Below are 25,150 nucleotides of genomic sequence, written 5' to 3'. Positions count from 1 at the left end.
GGGGGGGGCGGCGGCACTAGAGGCCGGTCAGGAGAAACTGATGAAGGCAGGATCCCTCCACGACCCCGCAGAGCGGGCATGCCCTGCAGAAAGTGTGTTCCTACTTTCAAAGTAGCAGGAGAGGTCGCTCTTAGACTGGGCACCCCCCCCCTTTTTTTTTTCCTTTAGTGGATTTACCTTCCACTCTTAAAGCTTTTAACAAAGTAAAACTAGAGGTTGGATCTCGAATTCTCCATATGATAAACCTAAATGGCAGACAATTAAGATATCTTCTTTAAAAGGGGCCCCCTCGGAGCGCGCAAAGAAGGGGCCTTCAATGGGAGCCTCCACCTTCCAGCCTAATCCGTGAGAAGGCGAGTGAAAGCGCCTCCCATTATCCCGGCCCCAGGACCATCTGACGCTGGGGATAGGATTTGTTTCCTGGAAGAAGGAGAGGAGGAAAAAAAAAAAAAGAAGAAGAAGAAGGAGGAGGAGGAGGAGGAGGAGGAGGAGGAGGAGGAGAAAAAAAAAAAAAGACGCTGGGAAATAAAATCATTCCTTAGTTTCTTAGTGTCTTAATCAGTGAGGCGGAAAACAAGCAAGAAAAGATAGCAACCCGGTTGCGGCACCTTTTCAGCTCTGGAGCGCGGATCAAAACATTGTAGCATCTGTTGAAAGGAGACTGACTAAATCCTATAGAGGGCCTCGGTATTAGGGGGGTGGGGGGGAGGAGATAAGAAAAAGTGTCTCCGTGATCCCTAAAACCACCAAATCGCTGGAGAATTGGGGCTGGATAGAGTTGTCTCTTGTTGTTGTCAGCCCACGTCGTCGCGATTTTATTCACCGCCGCATGGCGTTGATCAGATGGAAACCATATTTGTCTCCCTCTGAGACCTAACCTCGCCTTATGCTTTCGGAGTAATGGACTCTTTAAAACCCCAAAACGGCTTCCCGGGCCGGGAGAGGGGGCGAAGGAGGGAGGGGGTCTTCTTAGCCCCGGAAGATCTGAGGATTCCGGGGCGCGTCGGCCGATGCCGGCCACCCGCACCCCGCGCCCCCACACCCCGGACCCCCGCAGCGGGGGCGGCGGCCGGCGCCCGCGGTCGCTGCCTCAGAGTGGGTTTCTTGCGGGGGCGGAGAGGGAATTGGCAGTCGGTGAGTCAGAATCCTCCTGCAATTCGGCGCCTAAAAGTTAAAAGCTCCTGAATTAGCGCCACCTCCCGCCGCAACCATCGCCACAGGGTCCTTGCGTGAGGCTCTAGCTTCCCGCCCTCAAGCCTCCCGGGACGAAAAGCTGCCCTAATCGGGCGCCACCTCTGGTGGAAAACAGAGGGGCTGGCAAAAGTGCTGCCCTGGGCTTCTGTCCGGACTTGGGAAGCAGGAGGGGACGTCCAGTAGGCCCCAAGCTGACGAGAGCCCTGGCACCGGGGGTGGGGGGCTGGGATTGGGGGGAGGGGGTGGAGGCTCTGGGCTCAGCCTTCCCAGACCCGGCCACTGCGCCCCGCGCTCTCCCCAGGAGTTCTCGGACCGACCCTGGCCGCCCAACTCGGCGGGGGAGGGGCCCCAAGGACCTCAGGTCGCTGGGGGCTGGGGGCCGGGCGCTGGGGAGTGCCAAGTTCGGGTGTCTCTCGGGTGTGTCCCGTGTGCGCCCGTGGGAATCCAACCATTTCCGAGGTCAGGTGAGGGTGTGGTGGTCTACGCTCAGCCCCCGTCACTCCCTGTCATCAGAGGCGGCCCTGGGCCTGGGCCCGAGGCCGGAGCTGAGGCGGTGCCTCCTCGGGTGTGCCCACCGCACCCCGGGAGGCCGCAGGGTCGGGGCGGGATCGGACTAGCTGGCCAGAGGGGTCGCCCAGGGGAGCCCCGGCCCAGCGCATCAGGAGGCCTCCGCCGGCCCAGAGGCCGCGCTGGGAAACACAGAGCGAGCGCTTTGCTCCCTATCTTCCCAGTGTCCGTCCTATATTGTTTTCTGCTCTTAAAACTGACATGTCTAATTGGCAATTGGTGCCGAATCGTGTCCAGAGGTCTCTTGTGGAACATTTCTACAGCTGTCTCCTTCAACTAGACGCTTATTCATGTCGCCTTAATGAGAAACAAAACGTTCTCTAATGAGCAATTACAGAGCGACAGGATTGTTCCCATAACAAATTCTTGCGAGTGACAGAAGCATCCTTTGTACCAGATATTTCGCATACTGTTACCGATTTTCCCTTCTCTAGCCCGGCTCCGTGGAGGCGCGGGGCACCCGGAGCCGGTCCGGGAGCGCTCTGACGCGCGGGTAGCCCCGGCAGCGTCCTCGAGCCGCCGCCCCCAGCCCGGAGCCCCCAGGCTTCATCGTGCTCCGGGGAGTGAGACGCCACGTCCCATTATCCCGCATATTATCTCCTTGTCACAAGAACAACAAATACCGATTAATCTTCGGAGTAAACTGTTTCCTATTCTTGACCAAGCTACCTCGGGGTGTGTAGGGGAGGGGAAAGCCAACCGGCCCCACCCCACCCCCATCTGGTCCTCTTCCTCCATTCCTTCTCAAAGATCCTGCGACAGTCCGGATTCCTTCTCTCCTCCCAGCCCCCCCCCCCCCATCCCACTCTCTCCAGCCAGCGGCCTGGGACACCCCGCAGGCCGGCTCACAAGTACCCTCACCCCACCCTTCCGGGCAGTCGCCACCCACAGAGGGTGAGAACTGGGGGCCCATAGAAGTGGAGGGAATCCGACCAGAGATGACGGGGTTGTGTGAGTTGGGAGCCAAACGCTTCCAATGCCCTATCCTGTACGCCACCCTGCATCTCGCTGCTCGCCCTTTCATAGGCACCCTACTCGTAGTCACATAATTTGTCAATTATGGCAAAAAGCAAAACGATACAATTATGTTTACCTCGCAGTCTGTCAGTGTGTTAACTTGTCACACTTCTACAGCAAGGGGGCTCTCCGTGCATTTTAATGGCAAATTTGAATAGGGCACCACACAGCTAACTCTTGCACACGCACATATTCCTGCCCACAGCATACACGCGCACACGGACCGGCTGCATTCTTACTACTCCTGACACCCATGACCCTCAAATTTGAAAGGCTAATGAGATAGTTCAACAAACGCTACCCTTTTACAAGGCAAGTCGGTGTGTCCCAAGCCTTTAAAGAGTCTCTCCACGATATTCTTTGAGCACAGAAGTGAGAAGATGGGCAAGGGGGGCTGCCTATATGGAGAGTTTTGAGGGTGGGTGCTCAGGTTTTTACCTTGCGTAGGTTGCCCTGGCACCGAAGTCCCCGGATACCAACCCGGGCGGGTGCCCCAGCTTCCAGTCTGCCCGTTCAACATCCTTAGTTTGTCATACATGCCGTCTGCGCCCATCTGTTGCTTTTCGCTAGCCAGGTTGCGAAGAACTCTGTTTATTGATGACACCTGCAAATCAAACCAAAATCAAACCAAATGGTAACGTCTCCCAAAGATAGTTGTCCTATCTCCAGTCCCCATCTCAGCACACCCACTCTCTTCAAGAACGACACTTAACATGTTTTTTTTTAAAAAAAAAAAAAAATACAACCAAACAAACTCCAAGCCATCCTGGGACAGTGGGTGGATTTGCAGAGACATTTTAGACAGAATGACAGCCATCACTTGGGGCGTGGAAACTGAGTCTCGCAGAGAATGCAGGATGGAGAGGGCATTTCCTTCACTACTGGTGGATGTCTATGCTGACCTAATCTTTGTTAAATGACTCCCTCCAAAAAGCCTATGACTTGGCTTAGAGCTCCCTTTCACTCCATCTCCTATTAGGGCAGAAGTGGATGTCTAACACCTGAAGGAAGGTTCAGGCCGTCTGAGTGGGAGGAGGTTAGAATTTGGTTTTCATTTTCATTTTCCTTCTTGATTCAAGTGCCTTTCCCTGGGCGCCTCCACCCTCTACTTTGCAGCATGCAAATAAGGTGAAAAGCTCCCCGCACTTGACTCCCATTTTCCAGAAGATCAAAAAAAAGGTCAGTGTCCTCCTCTCAACACCCCCAGATACAGAGGTGACAAAGGTGGAGCAGGGAGGGGACAGAGGCAGAATGACACTGGCAAGGAGGAGGAGGGTAGGCAGGTGAAGAGAGGGGATGGTAGAGAGGAAAGAGCATGGGGCTTAGGGCAGGGAGGGGGAATGATCTCCGTGAACTTACACTTGGTATGTTATCGTTGGTACAGACCCCCTCGGACAGTAATCTGTCTCGGATTTCCCAAGCAAAGATGGACGGGCACTCCCGCTTATACTGGGCTATTTTGCTTACAACTTCTGGAGTCGCTACTCTCGGTTTACTACCACCGATCGCCCTGGGTCTGATGGAGCCAGTCTCGTAATACCTGCCCAGAATTTTACTCACACATCCGTTGGACACCTGCATAGGGGAAGTGGACAGAAAACCACATTATTAATAATTTCAAGACAAAAATAAAATTGTTTAAGTATGCATTAAACAATGACAAGCTTACGTTTTGATTGTCCAGCACTTGGACTTTTGCATCTGCATGGGTCTATAACACAAAAATATACCTTCAATGGTATGAGAACTTACTGTAGAGAGCTTTTTTTCTTAAAATTACATTTGTAGCCCTAAAAACTACAAATATGATGATACTTTCAAACAGTCTGAACTAAAAAAAAAAAAACTAATTTAAAAGTTTTTTTTTAAAAAACTGTTTTCTTAAACATTGCCTCAAGATGCATCAAAACGAAGTCAGATTAATTTTTTTGTGCTGACCTTACTTAAAGTGGTGTTATGTTTTAATGAGCAAAGGAGGAAAATAAACTAAAATTGTACGTATTTTCCTTTTAAAAAATATGCCCAGTTGAGTAAACGTGAGTTACGTAGGGAGGTAAATAGCATTTGCCTTTTTAAATCAATATACATTCTTCATGAATATGAAGACTGCAAACAAATATCTCAAAATCTGAGGTGAGCATGGGATGAGGGAGAAGGGAATAAATTATGCTGGTTTATACAACTCAGCTCATTATAGTTCATCAACTATTACCACAATTAATGTTTTCACCAAATGAAACGAGAAGGGTGCTTGGGATTTTCTTTTGTTTTTTTAATTCACACACACATTTTTTTTTTCTTTAAGCAGATGAGTTATCTTATGTGACTGACCCAGGTTGAAAGAGATAGGGAAGGATGTTGGAAGGAAAGGGGAAAGCGGGGAAGGCAGGGGAGTGGGGTAGGGACCGGGGTGGGGTGGGTGAGGGGGGGTCCGTAATTAGCAGCGTTTACAGCAAGAAATGAAGAGAGGGCCTTGAGAGTGGAGGGCCGCGGGGGCGGCGAGTGGGGCGGCGCCGGGAGGATCACCTGCAGAATTCGGGAAATGTCGCACGGCCGGGCCCCGCTGTGAGCTAGCTCTACGATCTTCTGCCGGGTGGAGTCCGGCAGTGGCCGCCCGTTGACAAAGACACCACCGAGCTGATTCACTCCGCTGTGACCTAAGGAAAAGGGAAAGGAGAGGAGAGGAGAGCAGAGCAGAGCAAGGAGGAGAGGAGAGGAAGAGGAGTAAAGAGAAAGAGGAGGAGGAAGAGGAAGGAGAAGAGGAGGAAGAGGAAGAGAAGACAACCACAATGCATCCTCAGCTCCCTGCTAGCCCATGCCAACCTGAGCATTCGGTTTCCTGCTATTGATCAAAAACGCCACGGGACCACGCAACCACGCGGGGCATCAGGCAGCCCAGCCCAACACAGCCATGCTCCTGCCCACCGGACTGCAGGAGCACCGTACAGACACATGCCAGTGAGCAAGAACACGCGCACCTCACTCCCGCTGTCACTCCTGCCGGGCCCCAGCCCACTTGCCCTCTCCAGAAACAGCCCAGCCAGCCTCTGAGCCCACAAGGTGCAAACAATCTTTCAAAAAATATCCTCCCAAAGATCGCCTCTGAATGTCACGGCAAAACGTGGGTTCTGCAGAACCCACACTCAGTCTCCAAGGTCTCTGCCTTGTTGGAACTGTGATAGCAAATCCTACAGCTCTTCATGTTCCCTTGGACTCCAGAGTCCAGAAACGTTGGCTGTCACACTCCAAACTTTGGCGAAGCCACAATCACCAGCGTTGAAAAAAAATTACACGTATATATATTACATTACATTACGTATCTATGTGGAGAGATGGGAAGGCCGTAGAGAAGAACCAGAAGAGCAAATGTGCGGCTGGTGAACCCCAACCTGGGGATCCAGTCAGTACAGAGCCCCAGATCGGCTCCAAACATAGAGTAGTTTGGCTTGCAGCACTGGGGGCCGAGAGCCTGGAGCCCATCCGCACCGGCCACAGCTCGCTTTACTTCCGCTGCTCAACTCAGCCTTCCACACAGCCAAGCCCAGATATTAGCAAAAAGCGAAAAGAACAAGAAAGGAGCACACCACAGTGTCTTCTACCCCCTCCTTTATCTTGTTATTCTCCCAACCTCACCCCCATTGTCTAATCTCAGAGAATAGAGAAAGGGAGTTAGCACCTCTGGCTAGTCCCCTCCCCAGTAACCACAGGCACACAAATAAAGCCGAATGCCAATTTCCACTTCCTTAAAAATCTCCAACCTGCAGCCCCGACTCTAGAGAGCAGCCCTTCCAGGAGAAGACGTGGCTCCCCGCTCCGCTTCCTGCTCTCTCTCCTCTTCTCTCTTCTCCTTGGAGCCTCTGATAAATTGACTCCAGGAGCCTGAGCTTCTTAGCAATAAATAAGCTCCAAATATAGAAGAGGGGGGAAAATATGATGAGCCTCTCTGACATTTGTCTTTAAAATAAAACTAGCTGCACGTCAAGTTTGAGCTTAATTTCTGGAAATAGGCGGAAGTCGCTCTGGATCATGCATGGAAGGCTAATTGAAAAGATCAGTCGGGGCGCTTGTGGCAGCCTTGTCACTTTGTGACACTGCTCCGCTCCGGGAAATTGCATCGTCACGACAAACGGGACCGTGATAAAACGACCCTTTCCGTCCCTATTTGTAGATCACTCAGACGAGATTGAACTGCACTCGTTTCCCCTTCGAGGGGAGCCGTGTTTTCAGGGTAGCCGAAGGCTTGGGGCGGAGGGGGGCCCTCACCGTCGCGGGCGGGGGCAGAGCCTCAACTCGATGAGAAGTGACAGGCGTTTGGGGGATCTGGGCTTCGGCCTGGCCCAGCGCGAGCGGGGACATCTCGGGGACACCACTTCTCCAACAGAGCGAGGCCTAGTCCCCGCTTCCGGTTTCTGCTAAGTCCCCTTTATTGCCTTCCTTTGCCTCACAGGACCCAGCTACTGCTCCAGCTGCGGAGCCTTCCCTTTGGGCAAAGGGAGCCTTCCGGGAAAGAGAAAGGCTGCCCCAGAGAGAGACCGAGAAAGACTTTCCAAACTTCACGCAGCCTGGGCAATTCCCAATCCATGAATGCCAAGGTGTGTGAGGCCGACTAATCCTTAACTTCACTCCTTCTCCCCCCATTGCAAAAACAACGAGCCGGCAACCTCCGCAGCGGCAGTCCGCGGGTGCTCGCCCAGGACACGCCAGGGCCAGGTTGCTAGCATCGAAAAGGCAGCGAGGAAGCGCCGCTCTAAGTTCCCCTGCAGAGGTTAAGCCTCAATCATTGTGTCCCTTCCCTAGGGACGGCTGGCGCTCTCGCCCAGTGGCGATGATTATGCGCCTAGAATTCGACCGCGAAGCATCTAATAGGAAAACATATGGTGTCAATTTGGATGCTCTGCGCCTCGCGCACACCCGGGAGCGAGCGGCACAAAGCCCTGCAGGCCGGCCCGCGACCCCGCGCCCCTTGGGGCCTGCCAACCAGGCCGCAGCCTCAAACGCTCAGCGCTGCGCACCCCGGGCTGGGACCTGCCGGAGAGCCTATGGCCGGGGAGCCTGAGCTGCCGGGGGAGAGCCTAGCAGCCAGGAGAGTTAGGCAGAAGCCCCTCCTCGCCAGGGAGGCTCCCTCCCGGGCCTGGCAGGTTCTGCACAGCTAACCCGCCTTAAAGCTCGCCACCTCGCGCGCGCTTCGAGCCCACCAGCCCAGCTGCGGAAGCACTTGGGGCGGCTAGCGCTTCCAGGACCGATGGATCCGGCATTGCAGACCCTCCGAATTTTGCAGTTCGGCAAGGGAAGGTGGCTAGAAGACAGCCCTTTCGGCACTCCTACCACAGCTGAACCCTCACACCGCCTCCAGACTCTGCACCTCACAACCAAGGCCTAGTTTCACTGGGTCTCCAGGCTCCCCGGGCCCGGCTCCAGACTAGCCCTGCCACATACCAGCACTCACGGACTGAGCAGGAAGGTGGGCTCGGGCCCGAGGGTCCTGGGCACAGAGAGGGTGGCAGGCACAGGGGCCGGGGATTCAAAGGCACTGCGGGCCTGGACCGATCAGAGAAACCCGCATAGCTACCAGGGCAGGGCTTCTCCAGCCCCAAGGGACACCCACTCTCTTTCCAGACGCAGTAAACCTACTCTGGCCAGTAACAACCTCAGGGTTCCAATTTACCACCACCTCCCACCATCGCAGGCCAGGGTGTCCCACTCCTTTTGCCTTCTAGGCCCAAAGCTGGGGTGGGGAGGGGAGGAGCTGTCCTGAGAATGACTGGGGGAGGGGAACCCCCCCCCCCATGGAGGAGACATTCAGTCTTGGCTAAACCCAAAGGGGCCTCCTACTCACGCAACTAGGAGAAGCCTCCGCCCCGCCCTGTTCAGCCCAGCCTCTCTCTCTGGGGTCAGGGCCCGGGCAGGGGCGGGGAGGGGGTGTGAGTTACAGGATTTGGGGGGGATGGGGTTTCTCTACCTTAGCTTCGCAAACTCTAGCGGGCTATTCTGAAGGGCCCAGCCCTTGTTCTTCCAGGAGCGAGAACAGCAGAGCAAACGTCCTCCCCTCTCGGGTTGCGGAGAGCGAAGGGGGGCACGGCTGCCTCAGGTCCCTGGGCCTCTTCCCTTGCACCATCGGCCTGGCCAGCGTGGACACCGAGAACCTCTGCGCCCTCCCTGACCCGCTGGTCCCAGTGTCCCCAGCCCAAAGTCTGAAAAAGACCAGAGGCACTTACTGTTCTGCATGCTGGCGCTCGCTGGGGGCCGCGGGATCCCACGGGGTTCGAATATGGGGCTCTGTTAGCAAGAATACAGGTGTTAATCCTGGGCCCATGCCAGGTAAGCCTAACTCCCAACAGAGGATGACCTGGAGCCTGAACAGGAGAATGCCCCTTCTTGAGGAAATGATGCACTCAAACACTTGGGACCACTGAGGGGGGGGGGCAACCCCCTCTGCCCTACAGTGCATGTAAAATCTACCCTTTGGGCTACAAATAAAATACTCCAATATTCCCAACCTGTTTTCCCTAAACCTCTTTGAAGTTCACTCTTCAATCAGGAGAAATGACCCAATTTTGATTTTGTGTGTGTGTGTGTGTGTGTGTGTGTCTTCTTCCATGTGAACAACAATTAAGAAGTATTCTGCCTCAGGTTTTGGAGCCCAAAGCAGCCACCGCAGAACTTGCCTGAAATCTGGGATGTCTGTCCACTCTTACAATAAAAGGTCTCACACATCTGCGCACCCCTAGTTAAAGTCTTCCCCCTAAGACAAAACACAAGGAGAGAAAGGTATGTCAAACTTGGCTCAAAAGATAGGCCCATGGGCTCTCAGAGCCACACTTTCAGAAAAACAAAACAAAACAAAACATGCATCTAGGGATTAAACTACCATAAAGCCCTAAATCCCAGAGTTACAACCACATTTCCAGCTGCCTCTCTTGCAGAAGTCCCCACCTTTTAAAAAGTGGCTACTCTGGTCTGACTTGGAAGAACTGGAGCATCTGACAAGTCAGGGAACCATTTTGCAAAAATATCAAGAACCAGTTAAAGGGAAAGGGGAGAGAAAGAGACACAGTGGTGTTAGGAACAGAGAGGCCAAAGACTAATACCTGAAGTTTAGAGGTGAGGAGAGGAGGATCTCTAAACTTCAGGGTGCCTGAGGGTGCAGGCTGGGGCCGATCAGAAGGACTGCAGAGCCCATTCTCCTTCCTTAAGGAATTTCACCACCCGAGTTTCCCCAAGGCCCCCAGCACCCAACTCTCTGGTTATCCCTTCATCTCCCACTGTCTCCCTCAAAGCTTTCCAGCCAGGGCCCCACTCCACCCCCCCCCCCGCCCTTCCGGGGCTTTGAAAGTATCGAGCCCCCCCCCCCCCCCCCCCCCAACCCCAACCTCACTTATTGTGATTAACTTCTCTTTTGGTGTTTAGATCTTCCCCCCTTTTACTGTACTGTGACACACGCTGTCTACCTCGCCTCACTGCTTTAAAAAGTACGAACAGGAGGGGGTGAGCGTGGTCGACAAAGCCTACAGACAGCAAACAATGGCTTCTATTCTCCAGCTCTCCCCAAACCCAAAGAGCAAAACCGAGTCTCCCTAACCAGCAACACAGCTTCCAACCAAATGTACCAACAACCCACCAACTCACAAAGGGAACAGAGGGACACTTCTAGCTTTGTAAGTCCTGACCCAGCTCGGTTCGCCCTCCACCACCCTCTCCCTGCCTTGCCCTAAAAAGAAGGTGGGGGGGGAATAGAAAAGTAATTTCTTGTTATAAATATCTGGAGGTAATTGTGTTACTGGTGTGAGTTGTTAGGGGCTGTAAAAAGATACAACGGCACCGTGGGGAGCTCAATTGGGAAGAGAGAGTTACAATAAAGAACCTATTCAAAAGGTTTGCAAAAAGAGAGAGAGAGAGAGAGAGAGAGAGAGAGAGAGGTAAAATAATTAAATAGTCACAGCATTATTTCTCCATTTAAAAAAACTAAAATATTCATTCTTTTCTTTCTGTTTTGCTTATTGTAATTATTAATCTTGCCTGCCTACAAGCAAAGAATTCCAAGAAGCACATTTTTCCTCTTCAAGGCCATTCATGGTCTAATTTATTAACTAGCTGGGAGGCAGCTTAAATCCATAAAAATAAACTTAAGAGGAGGAATTTTCCCAGCTTTCAAACGTGGCCTGGTAAATACTGGAGACAGCAGAGGGCTACCTAGTTACCTCTAGCCGGGTTGGCTCCCAGGGCCTTTATCCTGTCTCTCAGTCCCCACAACCACAGTCAGATCCAGGAGGGGCAGAAACCCCAACTTCTTGAAGAATGTGCCTCCCCCAGCTCAAAGTGAGATTCTGAAACTGCAAAGTAGCCGCAGCCAGGGTGAGGGGAAGTGGAATTCTCCTAGAAGGGGTAAAACTTCCTGAACTCCACTCTGTGACCCACACTGTACTCAACCACAACTGAATGCCCCCATCCTGGCCCAGACTTTTTTCAAGCCATTAAAAAAAACAAATTCACTAGCTGATTCCGAAGAGGCCCAGCCGATTAATTTTTGAAGCAACTGGGAAGGTGGAAACATTTCGTGTTCCAGTTCTGCTCCATTCCCACCTCCATCTCAGCTAAAAAGCTATTTAATTAGTTAAGTAATCGTTAACACTTAGAGCAAAAGCAACCCGGGAAGCTGGCCACACGGACACCCGGAAGCAGTCGTGGGCAGGGAGGCTAGAACCCCCCCAATTGCAACCAGAGCCCACCCCCCCCAGCTCAGCCCAGGGCTTTCTACAGCCCTAGTCCAGTCAGAGACTCACTGGGGGGAAAGAAAGAATCTCCAGACACCTCGGACTCCAATGGGGCCTGGGTCCTCTATGCTACCTCCATCCCGGACGCAAGCCTCTGTTTTCAAATGCAGTGGTTTAAATCACGGAATTCTCAAAATCCATCCTAAACTCTTTCGCTGGGGTGAAGGGGAGAGCTCACTTTGGGCCCTACCGGCCCCCAGCCAAAGAGTAATTAGCAATTAAGATGACAAAGTTTCACTCTCTAGGGCCAAATAAGATAACAACTTATCAAATTGCCTTCAGACGTTTGCAAAAGTCGCCGGCTATAAAAAATATGTCAGCAGTAACACCTACTATTTCTCCTTGGTAAACTCACCAGGCTTTCAAGCTCTTTGCTTTTCATTTCATTTTCTGCTCCTGTCCCCTCCTCAAACCTTCCCAAGTTCGAGTTAAACATCCAAAATGGCTTAGGAAGCTTTAGAGAGTATGAGGGGGGAAAAAAGAAACCACGATCACTTTGTTTTTAAACTTTCTAGAAATCACTCATGACTGGAGGGCCGGGTTTAAGCACTCGAAAAAGAAAGCATTTCCACTTGAAATTCAACTCCATTTCCCCCCAATTACACTTGCTAAAATTCAGGGCTATTATGATCCAGGGAGACTGAGAAAATCTGCACAAGGAAAGAGGCAACAACTTTATGAACTTTGAAAAGACACTTTTCCTCCTGGGGTCTTAGAATCGAAAAGCTCTCAAATTACTCAGACTAATTAGCTGGGAGAGGATGTGATCAGACGAAGGGAAAAGCCAATGCTTTCATATTGATTTTTTTTTTTTTGAGGCCTCACAAAAAAATCAGGAGTTCTGGATTATATATATATATTTTTTAAGGCAATCCACCTTTCCACCTCGAAACTTGTTGAAATGGCAACACCGGGTGCAGCTTTGTCAGAGGAAGACAAGGAAAAATACCCACCGAGAGCTGGGAGCTGGAGGATAGGGAAGACCCCAGCTTTCGCAGGGCGAGGGCGACGGTTGGGGGAAGCCTGGGGAGCAGAGAGTTTTCAAGTTCCGAGCTCTACGCTCAACTTGGGGGCAAGAGCCTGGGGGCTTGATGGAAGCTGACAATCCTCCCGCTCGGCTCTGAGCTCCCTCGGAGCGCGCGTTCGCCCGCCTTGGCCTGGTGGCTTCCTTCCCGACTCACGCTCACTCGTTCTTTCTCTCTGCCTCCAGCGTGTGGCTGCTTTGCCGACTGACTCTGCTCCGGCTGTCGGCGGGCGCGGTACCCCTCGGCGCTCGAGTGCCCGCCGACTCTTCGGTGCCCGAGCCGAGCGCCGCACAAAGCCGGAGGGCGGGCGGGCGGGCGGGCGGCGGCGCGGCGAGCTGGCTCCTTGGCGCTCCCTCGGCACGCTCGCTCTGTGCGCGCTCGCTGGGCCCTCGGCCGGACAAAGCGGCCGGCGGAGCCGGGTCTCCGAAGCCGTTCCCGGGCCTGGGGCACCGCAGAGCCTCTTCGTCCTCTGCCGCCGGCCGGGGGCATTTGGCGACGTTGGGGTCGGGAGCCGCGGCTGCTGCTGCGCCCGGAGCCTCGGTTCTTCCAGCGAGCCTAGCTCGTGCGGGCGCTGGGACTGAGCCGGCCGCCTGCCCCGAGCCCTGCGCCGCTCCCGCTGGCCGGCTGTCGCCCTCCGACGCGGGCTTTCGCTGGAAGTAGAAAGTTTGGGCTCCTGCGTGGAAACTTCTCCGGCCCAACTCTCCCGGCGTAGCAGTGGGGGAGGGGACCGGCCAGAGGGAGGACGGAAGGAAGGAGGGAGGAAAAGGGGAGACCTGCCTGAATATTGCAATAAAAATGAAGCAAGAAGAAAGAAGCGGACTCACCTTTATGAGGCATCCTCTCTCGTCAAAGCTCCTGTCAAGAGTTTTGGTTGCTTGGGTTTTGCTTGCTGCTGTTGTTGCTTAAACACCACAATGGTTTGCAATGACGGTGTTTTAAAGGAGTTGCTGGTGAGAGTTTTCTCCACGGACGCTGCTGGTTTGGTGTGTGAGAGCAATTCTCAGATCCCTGGGAAGGAGACAGAGATTGACAATAAAATGGGCTGTCAGCGGCTGGAGAGTGAGAGATAAAGAGTGTGGGTGAGGGAAGTGGCTGCAGCCAGCACACCTATGCTGATTGGTGATGGCTCAAGTGTGTTAATGTGTGTGTGCCGGCGCCCGGCCTCGCCTCCACCGCTCCTCACTGGCCCATTAGCGAAGCCTGACCTCTGTCATCATCCTCCAGCAAAACACTTCCTCCTGCGCCTGAACCAGAGCGGGAAATGAGGCCGAGCCACGGTTCGCTTTTCAAACCCACTAATCACTCCGCAACATGCAAATGCACCGCTCGCTCCCACACAAAATATTGCTTTATGCAAAGCAGCGCCGGGGCCTCGCGCCAGCCGATTGGATGCTCCCTCTCCCCGCCTGGTGCAATTGGTCCGTTTGTTTGAATATGAATACACTTGTTTTCGGCTCGATGGTGGGTCCCGGCTTCTCTCCCCGCCGCTGGGCCCCCGAGCCCGGGCTCTGGAGCTGGCGCTCGCCGACATCTCTACGCTGCGAGCACTCCGGGAGTCAGCGCTGCCCGCACTGTGGCCACCACGAACTTGAGGGGTCGAGTGAAGGCCGCTGGGCGGCGGGTCGCGCGCCCCCCCCCCCGCAACTTCCCCCCTCAGCTGGGCGCGGGACTCCCAGCTCGTGGAGGGAGCAAGTTTCTGCAGCTTCTCGCAGCCCTTTCTTGCCAACTCCAGCGCAGCGTGGCCTGCCGCCCCGCCCCCGCCCTCCCCTCTCGCCCTACCTCGTCCCCGCCTGGGCGCTGGGATGCGGAGCACCGCAGCCGCCGCGCCGCAGCCCACCTGGCCGCAGGGAAGAAGAGAAAGGGGGCGTGAACGACACTGGGTCCCGGCAGCAACACTCCGGCGGAGGCCGACACGAAGCCTAGGCCGAGACGAGGCCGCCTGGCTGGGAACTCGGCGAGGCCCGGCGGCCTCCTTAGTCCAGGCCTCGGGGCCTGCCCATCCCCCCACTCTTGCTCCCCCGGCCCTTTCTTCGGTCCGTTCTTCTTTCGGAAGCCGCGGTGCGCAGCGGAGCGGAGGCACAGCCGGGGCTGGAGAGGCCCGAGCAAACACGCCACTTACTTTGTGTACAGAGGGTTCTTGTGAAAAGCCCTGAAGAGTCCTTACCAAACACTCACCAACTTCTCCCACGTGCCATTTGTTGACTAAGTGCGGCTGCTTTTCCAGGAGCCTGAGAGGAGGGGGACTCGAGGGGGAGAGGAGAGGAGAGGAGGGGTAGTGGAGGCCTGGGGTGGAGGAAGATGACCAATGCTGGGGAAGAGTCGTGTGTGTGTCCTCGCCAGCGATGTCCGTGTGTCAGCGTGTGTCGATGTGTTCCACTGGTTATCTGTGTGCAGTGCGTGGGGCTCCACACAGCAATTCCTTCTCCAGGGTCTGCTCAGTCCTGGGAGGCAGCTCCCCTTCGGCGGTTGCCAGAAAACGGGGAGGAAAGTAAGCAAATGGCTTTTCTCTTCTGACCACACACCAGAAGTCCATTTGTTGAATGCCGGACGATTAGGACACACCTCAGTACACTCCAAAGGCGCCCCTTGGCGCACGCAGTTAAGGTGACAGGGGAGGGAGCGGCTGTCTAGTCCTGCGAAGTCTGCAGTTATCTCAGAGCTTGCTGGCCAGTTGCAGGGGAGGTGGAAGGTTTGGGATGGGGGACACACCCCAGGACCCAGCAAGGGAGAATGGGGATGGCATAGCTGATGCCGGGAGGCTGAAACGAAGCCGCGCCTGGTACACCTCTTGACTTACGAAAAGTGCCGAAAGTCAGGCTCATCAACCAAGTCTGTGCACCCTGAACTCGCCGCTGATAGGCCATGGGACTGCCGTCCTTGGGAGCTGGGACCAGGAGGACGTTGCAGGCTGCCATGGGCCGCTGGCCTAGTGTGGGCCTCATGCTGTCGTCCCCAACCGGGACCCACTAATGCCACGACCAAGGAGCCGGGGCAGAACTCCGGAGAAATGGGGCCTCCTCTGACCGGACCAGGCTTGGGCTTGCACAACCTGCTGACCATCTCCACCTGGGGATGGTCCTTCCCGTGGCCCAGGAGCACTCAGAACCTGGGGGGGTTCTTCCTGGGGGGAGCCCAGGCCAGAAGCGAAGGAGGTGGTGCCAGGCGCTGGGGTCAGCAGCCTCCTGTGCGAGAATTCGTAGGACCGCGACTTTCAGAGGCTCCCAGGAAGTGGGGCAACGGGCTCAGGTCCCAGACCAGCAGGAATCTGCACTTTTCTCTTCCTTTTTACTCCTCAAACAAGTGTTAAAGAAGCTTGAACTCAAGTCCACTGGGCATAAGGAAGGGGGGGGGTGGGAAGAGGCCCAGACAAAGTCCGAACTGGAGGCGAATATCATTTTTACAACCTTTCAATTAGCGACCGAGTGGATTAGCACCTTCTTAAGCTTTGCCTCGGAAAGAAGCAGCCATAATCTTGTTGCTATTTCCCCCCAGGGCACTGGCTCTTTGAATTAGCTCCTTCTCCCACCCCTCAACCCCCACCTCACCTCGGAGAAAAGTTTTAACAACAAAAAATCATAACAGGCAAGGAGCCGGGAGTGAATGCCACTGACGTCATTGGGTGGGGGTGGGGGCTAGGGAAGGACTCTTTTGGAAACCCCTCTGCACAAACAAGAAACAAAAAAGACTTGGCTGCTTCCAATGTGTCAATATTTGGGAGGGGGGGGGGAGCCCAGCCCGGAGGGAGGCAGAGTTTTCAAAGTTTAAGGAGAGAGGGGTGGAGAGCGAGATTTCCTGTTCTCCCTGGAGGGAAATAGTCTGTGCAATCTCGAGGAGGTGGGAGTGCGTTCTACTTGGTGGGGCGCCTCTCACCCTGTACCTGTTCTGGTCGCGGCACGGCGGGTTGCGGAGCTGGGACGGAGACCGCACGCCAGGACCAGAGGTGTATGTAAAACTGAGACAACCCTCAGGTCGCCATTTTAATTGCGGCTTGCTGCAGGACCAAGGCCCACTTGCTGCCCTCCAGGGCGGGGAAATCGCGCCTTCCGTTTCTGTGTCTCTTTTTCCCGCCTCTCGCCAGGTACTCCCGCTCCCCCGCCCTTTGGCGCCCGTGAGGGACGTCTTTTCGGCCTGTTCGTGCAGGGGCCGCCGGGGTCATGCCACCCGGTAGGGGAGGCTGTCCGTGCCGAGGGAGTCACGCTGGGCGATCGCCACTCACTCGAGTCCGCCCTGAGCCTCTGGCCAGTACTGGCTCCTAAGTGCAAGATCCGGCAGCATCTCAGCCCCAGCGACCCCTGGCATTTGCCTGTCCCCTCTCCCCAGATTTTCGGTCCAGAGACGGCCTCTGGCAAGGCAAAGACGTGTCTGGTTCCTGACGGGTGTGCTTTCGGCTCCTGGCTTCGGAACCAAGAGTCTCCCACCCGGTGTTGCTACACCTCGGAACTGTGGCTTTCCACCGCCAAGCAGAGGCATAGTGCTGGCGCGCAGGGAAGGGTGGAGAGGAGCTTTTCTTTGAAGGAGGAAAGTCTTCGCAGACACCTGCTCCCTCTTCAGAGCCTCAGACGACTCTGTCTCTGCAGGCTAGGAAGGTGGGCTCCCAGGATAGCAAAGCTGATGAATCGGGGCAAACAAGCACGGAAGACTAAGGCGCCCACCCCTGATGCCCAGTTCGGGGTGCATCCTCCACTCAGGGTCTTTCTCTCCTTTCTCCAGCAACCTGCGGGGTTTCCAGCTCACCCAGCAGCCTCGCCGAGGCCAGAGCACTGGAAAGCCGGGGAGATCCGGGAGCCTGCAAGGTGGCGCTTTGAGGCTGTGGCCACGCTGGGCACCGCGAAAGCCGTGGGGGCTCTCGCCCTTCCTCGCCTCCTGCCAAATGACAAGTGTGTCAGGGCGCTCTCTGGGTTCAGTCTTCTTTCATTCACATTAGGCTGCAAGAGTCTCTCTTTTTCTCCTCCCCTAACCCTCTGTTGGAAAAATACTTTTAAAAAAGCATTGTCCAACTGGGTCTCCCAGCCAAGAGATCCCTACAGCCTGCACGAAGGTAGGACTCCCAAGCCTTTGCTTCCCAGACCCTACATGTTATTGTCCAGACAGGGACCAGGTTTAAAACTCCTGGTGTGTAGAATACTTGAAAAGCACTAATGCTCTCTGATTTTTGCAAATTGTGTTCTCAGGAAAGTTTGCTTTCCATTTCATCACCCTGGACGGTTCCCCATCTCTCCTTTGCCTGTAACCTCCTCCCTCCAGAGGCAAGAGTTCAGCATTAAACGAGAAGCAAGCCAAGGCCACCTTAGTCCTTTCTCCCTTGGAGATTCCCTCGTAAAGCAGCTGCTTATTTTAAAGTCCAGGGACCAAGTCCTACAATTTGTCCCGCAGTGAAGCAGGGAACAAGCAGGCTGGGAACTGGGGTCTCGGCTGGAGGATTTGAGGCCGGGGAAGGGGGAGGGAGCAAATGTCATGGCTGGCTCGCTGGAGCAGCCAGGGAACCGGAGCTAAGCGAATCGGGCTTTTAAAATGACATTGATTGGGACAAGCTGTTCCCCACCCAAGTAAGAGTTAATCTGCCTGTTAATCAAGGCACTAAAGGGCTCAATGCGAGTTTTATTAGCGATTGGAGACAGAAGCGGCAGCTAGGGATCAAAAGCCAGGATCCCAGATATTTGTCGGTGCGGTCACCAAAAAAAAAAAAAAAAAAAAAAAAACCACCAAAAAAAAAAAAAAAAACCAACCCCACAGTATTTTCAATTAGAGAACAATTTGGCGCTTTTCATCACTTTCTAACTCTGACTCCTAGATGGTGACTTACAAACCTGGCTAGTGGGGGAGGGGTGAGGGTGGGGGAGTTGGGTTGGGGGGGAGGAATCGAAGCGCGGGGGGCGGGGGCGGGTAGCCGAGGGACGAAAGGCAGGGGAGAAGCTGCGGCTTGGCTTCGCGGAGTTCGGCCGGGGAGAGTTTAAGAACCTTCGACCTGGGGCCCTGAAGCCTGAGATTCCTCGGGAGAGGAGAAAGAATGAAAAATAAAACAACAAATAGCACCGCCAATTTCGGCATCCAACCCTCCCTGTCAGCTCCCCGCTGCTCAGGCCGCCTCTGGCGCCCGGTGGCGTCTGGGCCCCGCGCGCAGCAGCCAGGCGGGCCGGAAAGTTTGCGCAGCGCAGCGAGAGGGACTCTCCTTCCGTCTCTCCCGCGCTGCCCCCTTCTGCCCTGGAGGGGTGTTAGGTTCCTTCGGTTTTCCTTTCAGATTCTAAAATAAATAAATAAACGCCCAGGCCCTGGGGAAATTTGAATAGTAAGTCGTTCAATAATCCAAATTATATGAGAGGGTCTGAGAAAAAAAGGACAAGCCAACCACAGACGCCCTCCGATCAAGGAGGGCACGGGAGTGAGAAGGCGGCAGAGGAGGTCCCCAGCTCGCCCTGGGCGCGGGGAGAGGACTCTGGTCAGAGGTAATTATGTCACTGCGTTTTCTCGCGGTGACAGCCGAATAAACACGATCTCCAATAAACATCTCTAATGAGGGAGGAGGCCCGAGGATGACTGGGTTTGATTTATGACTGGAGGAGAAGGTCCACTTCCTACTGCGAAGCGGGCAACTTGCTTGCCGCCCAGCTCCGGAAAGGAAACCGGGAAGGAGAGGACCCAGGCCCAGGTAAGGCGCACGGCCGGTTGGCCACTTCTCTCATTTGCTGCTTCCCAGGCAAGGTGGGCAGGGGCGCCCACCGCTCCCAGTCCGGCCGTGAGCCCAAGCACCTGTCACAGGTGCCCGAGGTTCAAACGTCCTCTGAAGGTGCTCCCGGGAAGTCAAGAGAGAAGGAGTCAGGGCGCAAGTGGGAGCGAGGGGCGAGCCCCGGCCTGAAGCAGAGGCCTCCCGGGCCAGAGCCCCTGTGCCCTGCCTACGTCCGCCTTGAAGTGTGCGGCCGCTTGGAGCTGGGCTTTCGGAACTTTCGCCCCGTGGAACCACCGGTTATTCTGAGTTTGGGGGTGTCCCTTCCCTGACCCACTTCGGAGAAACTTCTGGCACCCGGCTTGGGCCGTCCCAGGGCAGGAGAGTGGCCCGGCATTGCTCGCCCCGGCGCTGAGCGGCCAGGCTCCCCTGGAGACTGGGAGACTTCGAGCGCAGCGCCCGCGGTAACCCGAGCTCGCGTTCTAGCTCAGTGAGAATCGCTAATTATTAGGTCTTCCGAAGTGAAGCTCAAATCACACGCTGGGGCTTTACGCGCTGCCCAGCTCTGCGGGCAGCATTCTTTCGTCCTCCGCTCCCTTCTGAGAAACGAACTCCCACCTCTAAGACTTTGTTTCAGCCCAGCCATCTACACTTTGCAACCGCTGGAAACTTTTGTTTGCGCTCCGCCTGACCCGCGGCGGGGCATTTCCACGCGCTCCGGGCTCTGGTGGGGACTTCACGAGTGCATGTCGTGAACTGTGATTCCGGGGAGTTCTGGGTGCAAACCGCATCTGCTCCTGCATTTCTCACGGTTGCGAGCGGCTTCTGCAGACAGCAGCAGCAGATCCCCGGCTCCCTCTCCCCGCCCCTCCCCCCAAGTTCAGCACCCAACTGGAAGTCCACTCTGGGAACTGGAACATTTTGCTACTTTTGCAGAAAAACACGTTCGGCAAAGACAAGACCTCCGCCCCCCATGCTATCCCGCCCTTACTAAATCCACCTTTGTAATGCCTCCTCTTAAAAGCAAAAGTCAAGCCCCTGTGCTACATGGAGGCAGGCTTGGATTTGGGGGACCCATCGCAGCAGCGGAGAGGCAGCGCGGGCCCCGAGCCGGACCCCGACCGGAGCCTGGGCGGTTACCTGGGAGTGGAGGGCGGGGAGGCAGGTGAGCCTGGCGGCGCGGGTTCCCACACGTCTCACCGCCGCTCGGCAGGGGAAGTGGCAGATCTGACAGCCGCGGTCTACGCGAGGACCTGCCCCAGAGTTTAAATGTCAATGATAAGAAAAGAGGGTGCTCAGGCAGGCGCTAACTTTCCTTAATATCCATGCCAGCGCGGTCCTCATTGGCTGCCCGACCCGCGTGACGTCATGGCGGCTAGAGTTGGGCTCAGCTCCGCGCAGACCTGCGCTGGGGCGCGGCAGGAGCCTTCTCTTCTACACCCCGAGTCCGGCCCGCTCTGTGCCCAGCCGCGGTCTTCCTGAGCCCAGCTCATGGCTACCCACGCCCAGCCCGGCCCCAGCCCGCCCAGCCCTCCTTTAGAGCACAGAGTCAACCCCAGGAAACCAGTCCCCCGAGTACTCTCTTCCTCCCCACTGGCACACGGGATCCTGGCCCTAGTCAGGCCAGCTACCTTCCTAGGTGCCCCTCCAGTCCCCTTCTCCGATCACAGAGGGAGTCACTTCATGAGAGGACTTGGAAGCTGCGCCTGGGTTGAGAGGGGCCTCTGGCAAGAATCATTTCCAGGAGGAGCTCGAGGAACGATGGGTACCCCAATCTGGCTTTCTGGCTTGCAAATCACCTGCTGGGCACAGACTAGGGCTTCCGGGGAGAGGACAAGCCAGCCCTTACCAAAGTACTGGCCAGGCCAACTAGGTTCTTGTGAGGGATCCCCAAACAGCACCTGTTCCAGGTACCCTCGCCCCCTTGGGCTGAAAGGCTTCAGTCTCATAGAAAACATAGGTGATTTTATTAATTTTTGGCTTGGTGATTAACTGCTGACTTTGTGGACTAGAGGAGGAAAATAGGAAAGCCCCAGATTCTGAAGTCAAGATTCTCCTTCCAGGGTGGAGAAAAGAACAGAAATTGGTGCTAGATGACAGGATACTGATCTAGTGGTCTGATTGTTTCCCCTCACACCCTCTGTGGACTGGGAGACTGCACAGTAGACCCGGGCCTGGTTATCTTTGCATGGGTACTTAGACCTGCGTTGTCATTCGCCTGTCTCCCCCCTCCCCACCACCACCAAACAGGGGAGGGGGCTTCTCAATGTCCAATCCCTTCCTTTTCAGCCTGCATCCCCGTCTGGAACTTGGAAGTGACCGAGGTCCAGCCTGGAAGGGTAGGGGGCGCTGGACACGGTGGCAGGAAGGGGTGTGATACGGTGTGGACTTGCTTTCAGGCCACTCCTGGGAAGCCTAGTCCCAGTCGAGGTGGGGGCATCTGTGTAGGGGGGCTGGAGTGGGGGGGAGACCTAGGCAGGAGGAGGGTGCCAGTGCCAGTTCCTGCGCACTTTGCTCAGGTGGGGGTGGAGAAGGGAGAGCCCAGCACAGATGGCGCCAAGGCGGGAAAGGTGGAGCCGTTCCTGCTCCCAGCCCCAGCACACCTGGACAGGTGGAGGACTTCGCAACAGGCTGGAAGGCAGCTCCAGGTAGTCCTACTGCCGGCTCTTCCTGGCCTGATCAGCTCCCCGCCGGACCTGTTTTGTTTTGTTTTTTCCATTTTTATTTTTTGCTCAGCCCGTGGAGACCCTGAGGGTAGGATAAAGATAAGGATGAGAATGGGAGCCTGCTGGCCAAGAGGTCCAAGCGTGGTGTTCTTCCTTATTTTAAAACGTTCCCCTCACTTCTCCCCATCTCAACGCTCTGTTCTTCCCGCGTCAGGGGCAAGGAGCGTCCATCCCCCCCACCCGCCACTCTGATCTGGGCTAGGATCCTACCGCTGTCCTGTCTCCCCAAATCCGGCTCCGCTGCGGATTGGCGCTCAGAGAGGCGTTTGCTCGGCTTTCTCCGCCACCACCGGCCATCTCCCGTGACCTAGTTTCTTGGTAATCTTCTAGTTCGCCTCCAGGACGTGGTCCAGACCCCAGCTTCAGATGTTCTGAGGTCTCCCCGGCTCCCTGGTCTGCCTTAGAGTCTGGACGGCGGGTAGGCCCCGAGCTTGAGTAGGCCTCCCTACTCTCTAGTTTGTGCCCGCGACTCGCTCGCCACCCACCCCCTCTGTCCGGACCGGAGGCCGCGGGGAAGGCTGCTCCAGGCTTGTTTGGAGTCCAGGCCATTAAGTGTGCGCGGCTCCCTGCAACCCAGCAGGGTGCTTGAGAGCGACGCTGGAAACGCCACGGCCCCCGCCTGCTTATCTGCCTGTCAATAAAGGGCGCGCTCGGGCCGCGCGGGAGCGCAGGGCGGTGGAGGCGAGGCCGACCTAGGCCCTTCTTCCGAGCTCCGGGCCAACGCCGAAGCCGCTCTCCATTTGCCCCGGGCACAGCAGGCAGGGCGGGAGGAGGCAAGGCAAGCCCGTGCTGGGTCGCCACCAGGGAAGGTGCAAGTTGAGCCGCTGCCGAAGCTCGGTACCCTGTGTTGTTTGTTACCCGGGAGAACTCTGGGGATCCTCCCAGAACCCAGGAGCGGGGGCCTCCCCTTGCAGCCTGCCACGGGTCTTGTGCACGGCTCGGCCCGGGCCAGCCCCTCGTGGTGCTCAGCCTTCGAGGCCCGGCCTTGCCCCGCCTGGGCAGAGGCAGGCTCTCTAGGCCGCGCGGGGCAGAAGGGCGCCGCGGAAGGCCCGGGGGCGTCAACGACGACTGGCAACGACGACTGGTGTAGTTGCGACCTAAGGCAGGCTGTAGGTGGGGTGCGAAGGGCCAGAAACGGCAAAGAATCCCCTTTTCTTCCAGGCTTCCCCTCAGTTCAGTCTAGCCCAGACGGAAACTCTCCGACACCCAGAGCAGTCCCAACCTTTGATTCTCCCCAGTGAGGGAGCTCGGCAGCCGCCCCGTGTGCGGGGGACTCCCTGGTCAGCCCTGGCCTACCGCAGCCCGGAAGCCCAGAGCTACCCCTCCAGCTCCAAGAAGCCAAGTGGGAAGTGGGGATGGGGGTGACGGTCAAGAGGTGGGGTGTAGGGGTAGAGGAAAGGGGAGGAATGGAAAGATAAGATTAGAGAACAAGGCTTGGTTGGAAGGAGAGAGAGAGAGAGGGGACCGTAGAGAGATCGGTTTTAGCTTGAACTGTAGCTGAGATCTGTTGTTCTTTTCCAAGGTATGTTTCTCTCTCTCTCTTTCTCTCTCTCTCCTTAACTGCTTAATGCAAATAAAGCCGCTTCCAGATTGGAGGAGCCCCTTCGCTGGATTTGTGTGCTACAGGGTGGGTAGGAATTGATTTAGTATTTTTCCTTTCACTGAGAATGGGCATTGAGTCATGCCACAATGGAAAAGTAGAAATGGATTTTTCCCCTTAAGTGTTTTAATTTCATTTTTTTCCCTAAGTTAGAGGATAATACATCTTGTTAACTTCTACTTTTAAAAATATCATTTTAAAATAATATAATATGCTGTAAAATTATTTCTGGGTGGATGCCAGTTTATAAAGGGGTTTAATGAAACTCTTCCATGTAGAGATTAATAGAGGAATAGGCAAAAGTCCCTGACTAATTGAGGAAAAAAAAATAAATGTGTTTATTGTGTGTCATTTCAAATAGCTATGCAAGCCAGAAACCCATATCTTATCTCAGGAATTAAATTTACTGGGCAGTGCATGTGGTTCTTGGTCTTTCTTCCCTCTCCTCCACTTCCTCATCTCTAAGTGGCAAGCTTTTAAAACAAGATTTATATATTAAATAAAAACTGGAGAAAGGTTTTGTAAATCTGAGTGTCAAAAAAAGAAGTATGTAGCAAAGCTAATAATTGCTCTGTCTTCCCCCAGGTCTAAAGAAGGGCATAATGGCATGATTTATGCAAGAGTGTGGCTTCTCTGCTATTCAATTCTTTTCCTACTCTCAATCAAAGAAATACTTTCTTCTCTTTTCTGTCCACTCTACCCCACCACAAAGTTTTCTTGGAAATTTGCGAAAATCTCCAAATCCTTCCAGTTTGCTTTCCCACTAAGGTAATCTCTAGTACAATCAATTCAAGAAAACTCTGTTTTTCCTCTCCTTCTAACCGTTTTCATGTTAAGTTAGTCTGGCACCATGTTTGATTTCTTTCTCTCCCTGGTCCGGGTGGAGACTGAGACATTAGCTGAATTCCCTGGGGGTGATTGGATGCAATTCGCTGAAAGTAGACAGGCACGTCCTGGATGTTAGAAATTCACTTTTTCTCAACGTGACAAGGCCGCCTTCGATCTACAATTGTATTTGGATGGGCAATGAGCGGAAAGATCTCTCATCATTAAGTCTGCTTCTACTTTAGCAAAATAACGAGAGCCTTCATTTGCACACAAATGCTCATAAAACTCGGATTCCCTGCAACTCTTTAATAAAAAGGGATGGCTTCGTAATTTAAACTGGAGGTGAGAAGGCAAAAGCAGAGAGAGAGAGAGAGAGAGAGAGAGAGAGAGAGAGGTGGGGGGTTTCAAAGGCATCCCCTCCCTTCCCCCAAGAGGTCCATGTGATGGAGTTGACTTTTTTTTTTACTTTAAATCTTAAATAAGATGTGAGTTGTAACAAGAGGATTGGCACTTACTCCGTGACCCTTATAATTGGATTAAATATAGACTGAGACGTACAAAAACACACTAAGATTGACACCTGCCAACTGGACTTCCTTATGATTGATTGTGATGCGTCGTGCTGGCAACAATAATGAAATAAATTGTACGGATAAAACAGCACATTTGTCATTTCCGTGCCATGAGTGAGGAAGTCAACGAGTTAGGCAAGCTGTTAGCTGACAGGCGCGAGCGGGAGGCAAGCTAAAGAGATAAATAAG

At 54.8% G+C, this 25,150-nt stretch overlaps 1 protein-coding gene across 7 annotated transcripts in view; it reads right to left on the bottom strand.

Annotated features, from left to right (window-relative positions):
- PAX6 (paired box 6) overlaps positions 1–20,542 on the bottom strand; it is a 29,583-nt gene extending 9,041 nt beyond the window's left edge. The window contains exons 1-9 of one of the 7 annotated variants that reach the window (XM_059406458.1): positions 13,682–13,896; positions 13,399–13,582; positions 12,503–13,224; positions 9,444–9,520; positions 8,994–9,054; positions 5,305–5,435; positions 4,448–4,489; positions 4,138–4,353; positions 3,217–3,382 (exon numbers count right to left, since the gene is read on the bottom strand). In XM_059406458.1, coding sequence (XP_059262441.1) covers positions 3,217–3,382; positions 4,138–4,353; positions 4,448–4,489; positions 5,305–5,435; positions 8,994–9,003 — 565 coding nt within the window. In that variant the 5' untranslated portion in view covers positions 9,004–9,054; positions 9,444–9,520; positions 12,503–13,224; positions 13,399–13,582; positions 13,682–13,896. Of the gene's footprint in view, positions 1–3,216; positions 3,383–4,137; positions 4,354–4,447; positions 4,490–5,304; positions 5,436–8,993; positions 9,055–9,443; positions 9,521–12,502; positions 13,225–13,398; positions 13,583–13,681; positions 13,897–20,375 lie in introns of those variants that run through there. The other 6 variants (XM_059406467.1, XM_059406441.1, XM_059406484.1 and 3 more) reach the window with 6 other exon arrangements.
- Positions 20,543–25,150: the final 4,608 nt, after the last annotated feature.

The sequence above is a fragment of the Mustela nigripes genome, chromosome 1 (assembly GCF_022355385.1).
Source record: "Mustela nigripes isolate SB6536 chromosome 1, MUSNIG.SB6536, whole genome shotgun sequence".
Lineage (NCBI taxonomy): Eukaryota > Metazoa > Chordata > Mammalia > Carnivora > Mustelidae > Mustela > Mustela nigripes.
The sequence above is the reverse complement of the archived record's forward strand: the minus strand, read 5'-3'. Positions and strand labels throughout refer to the sequence as shown.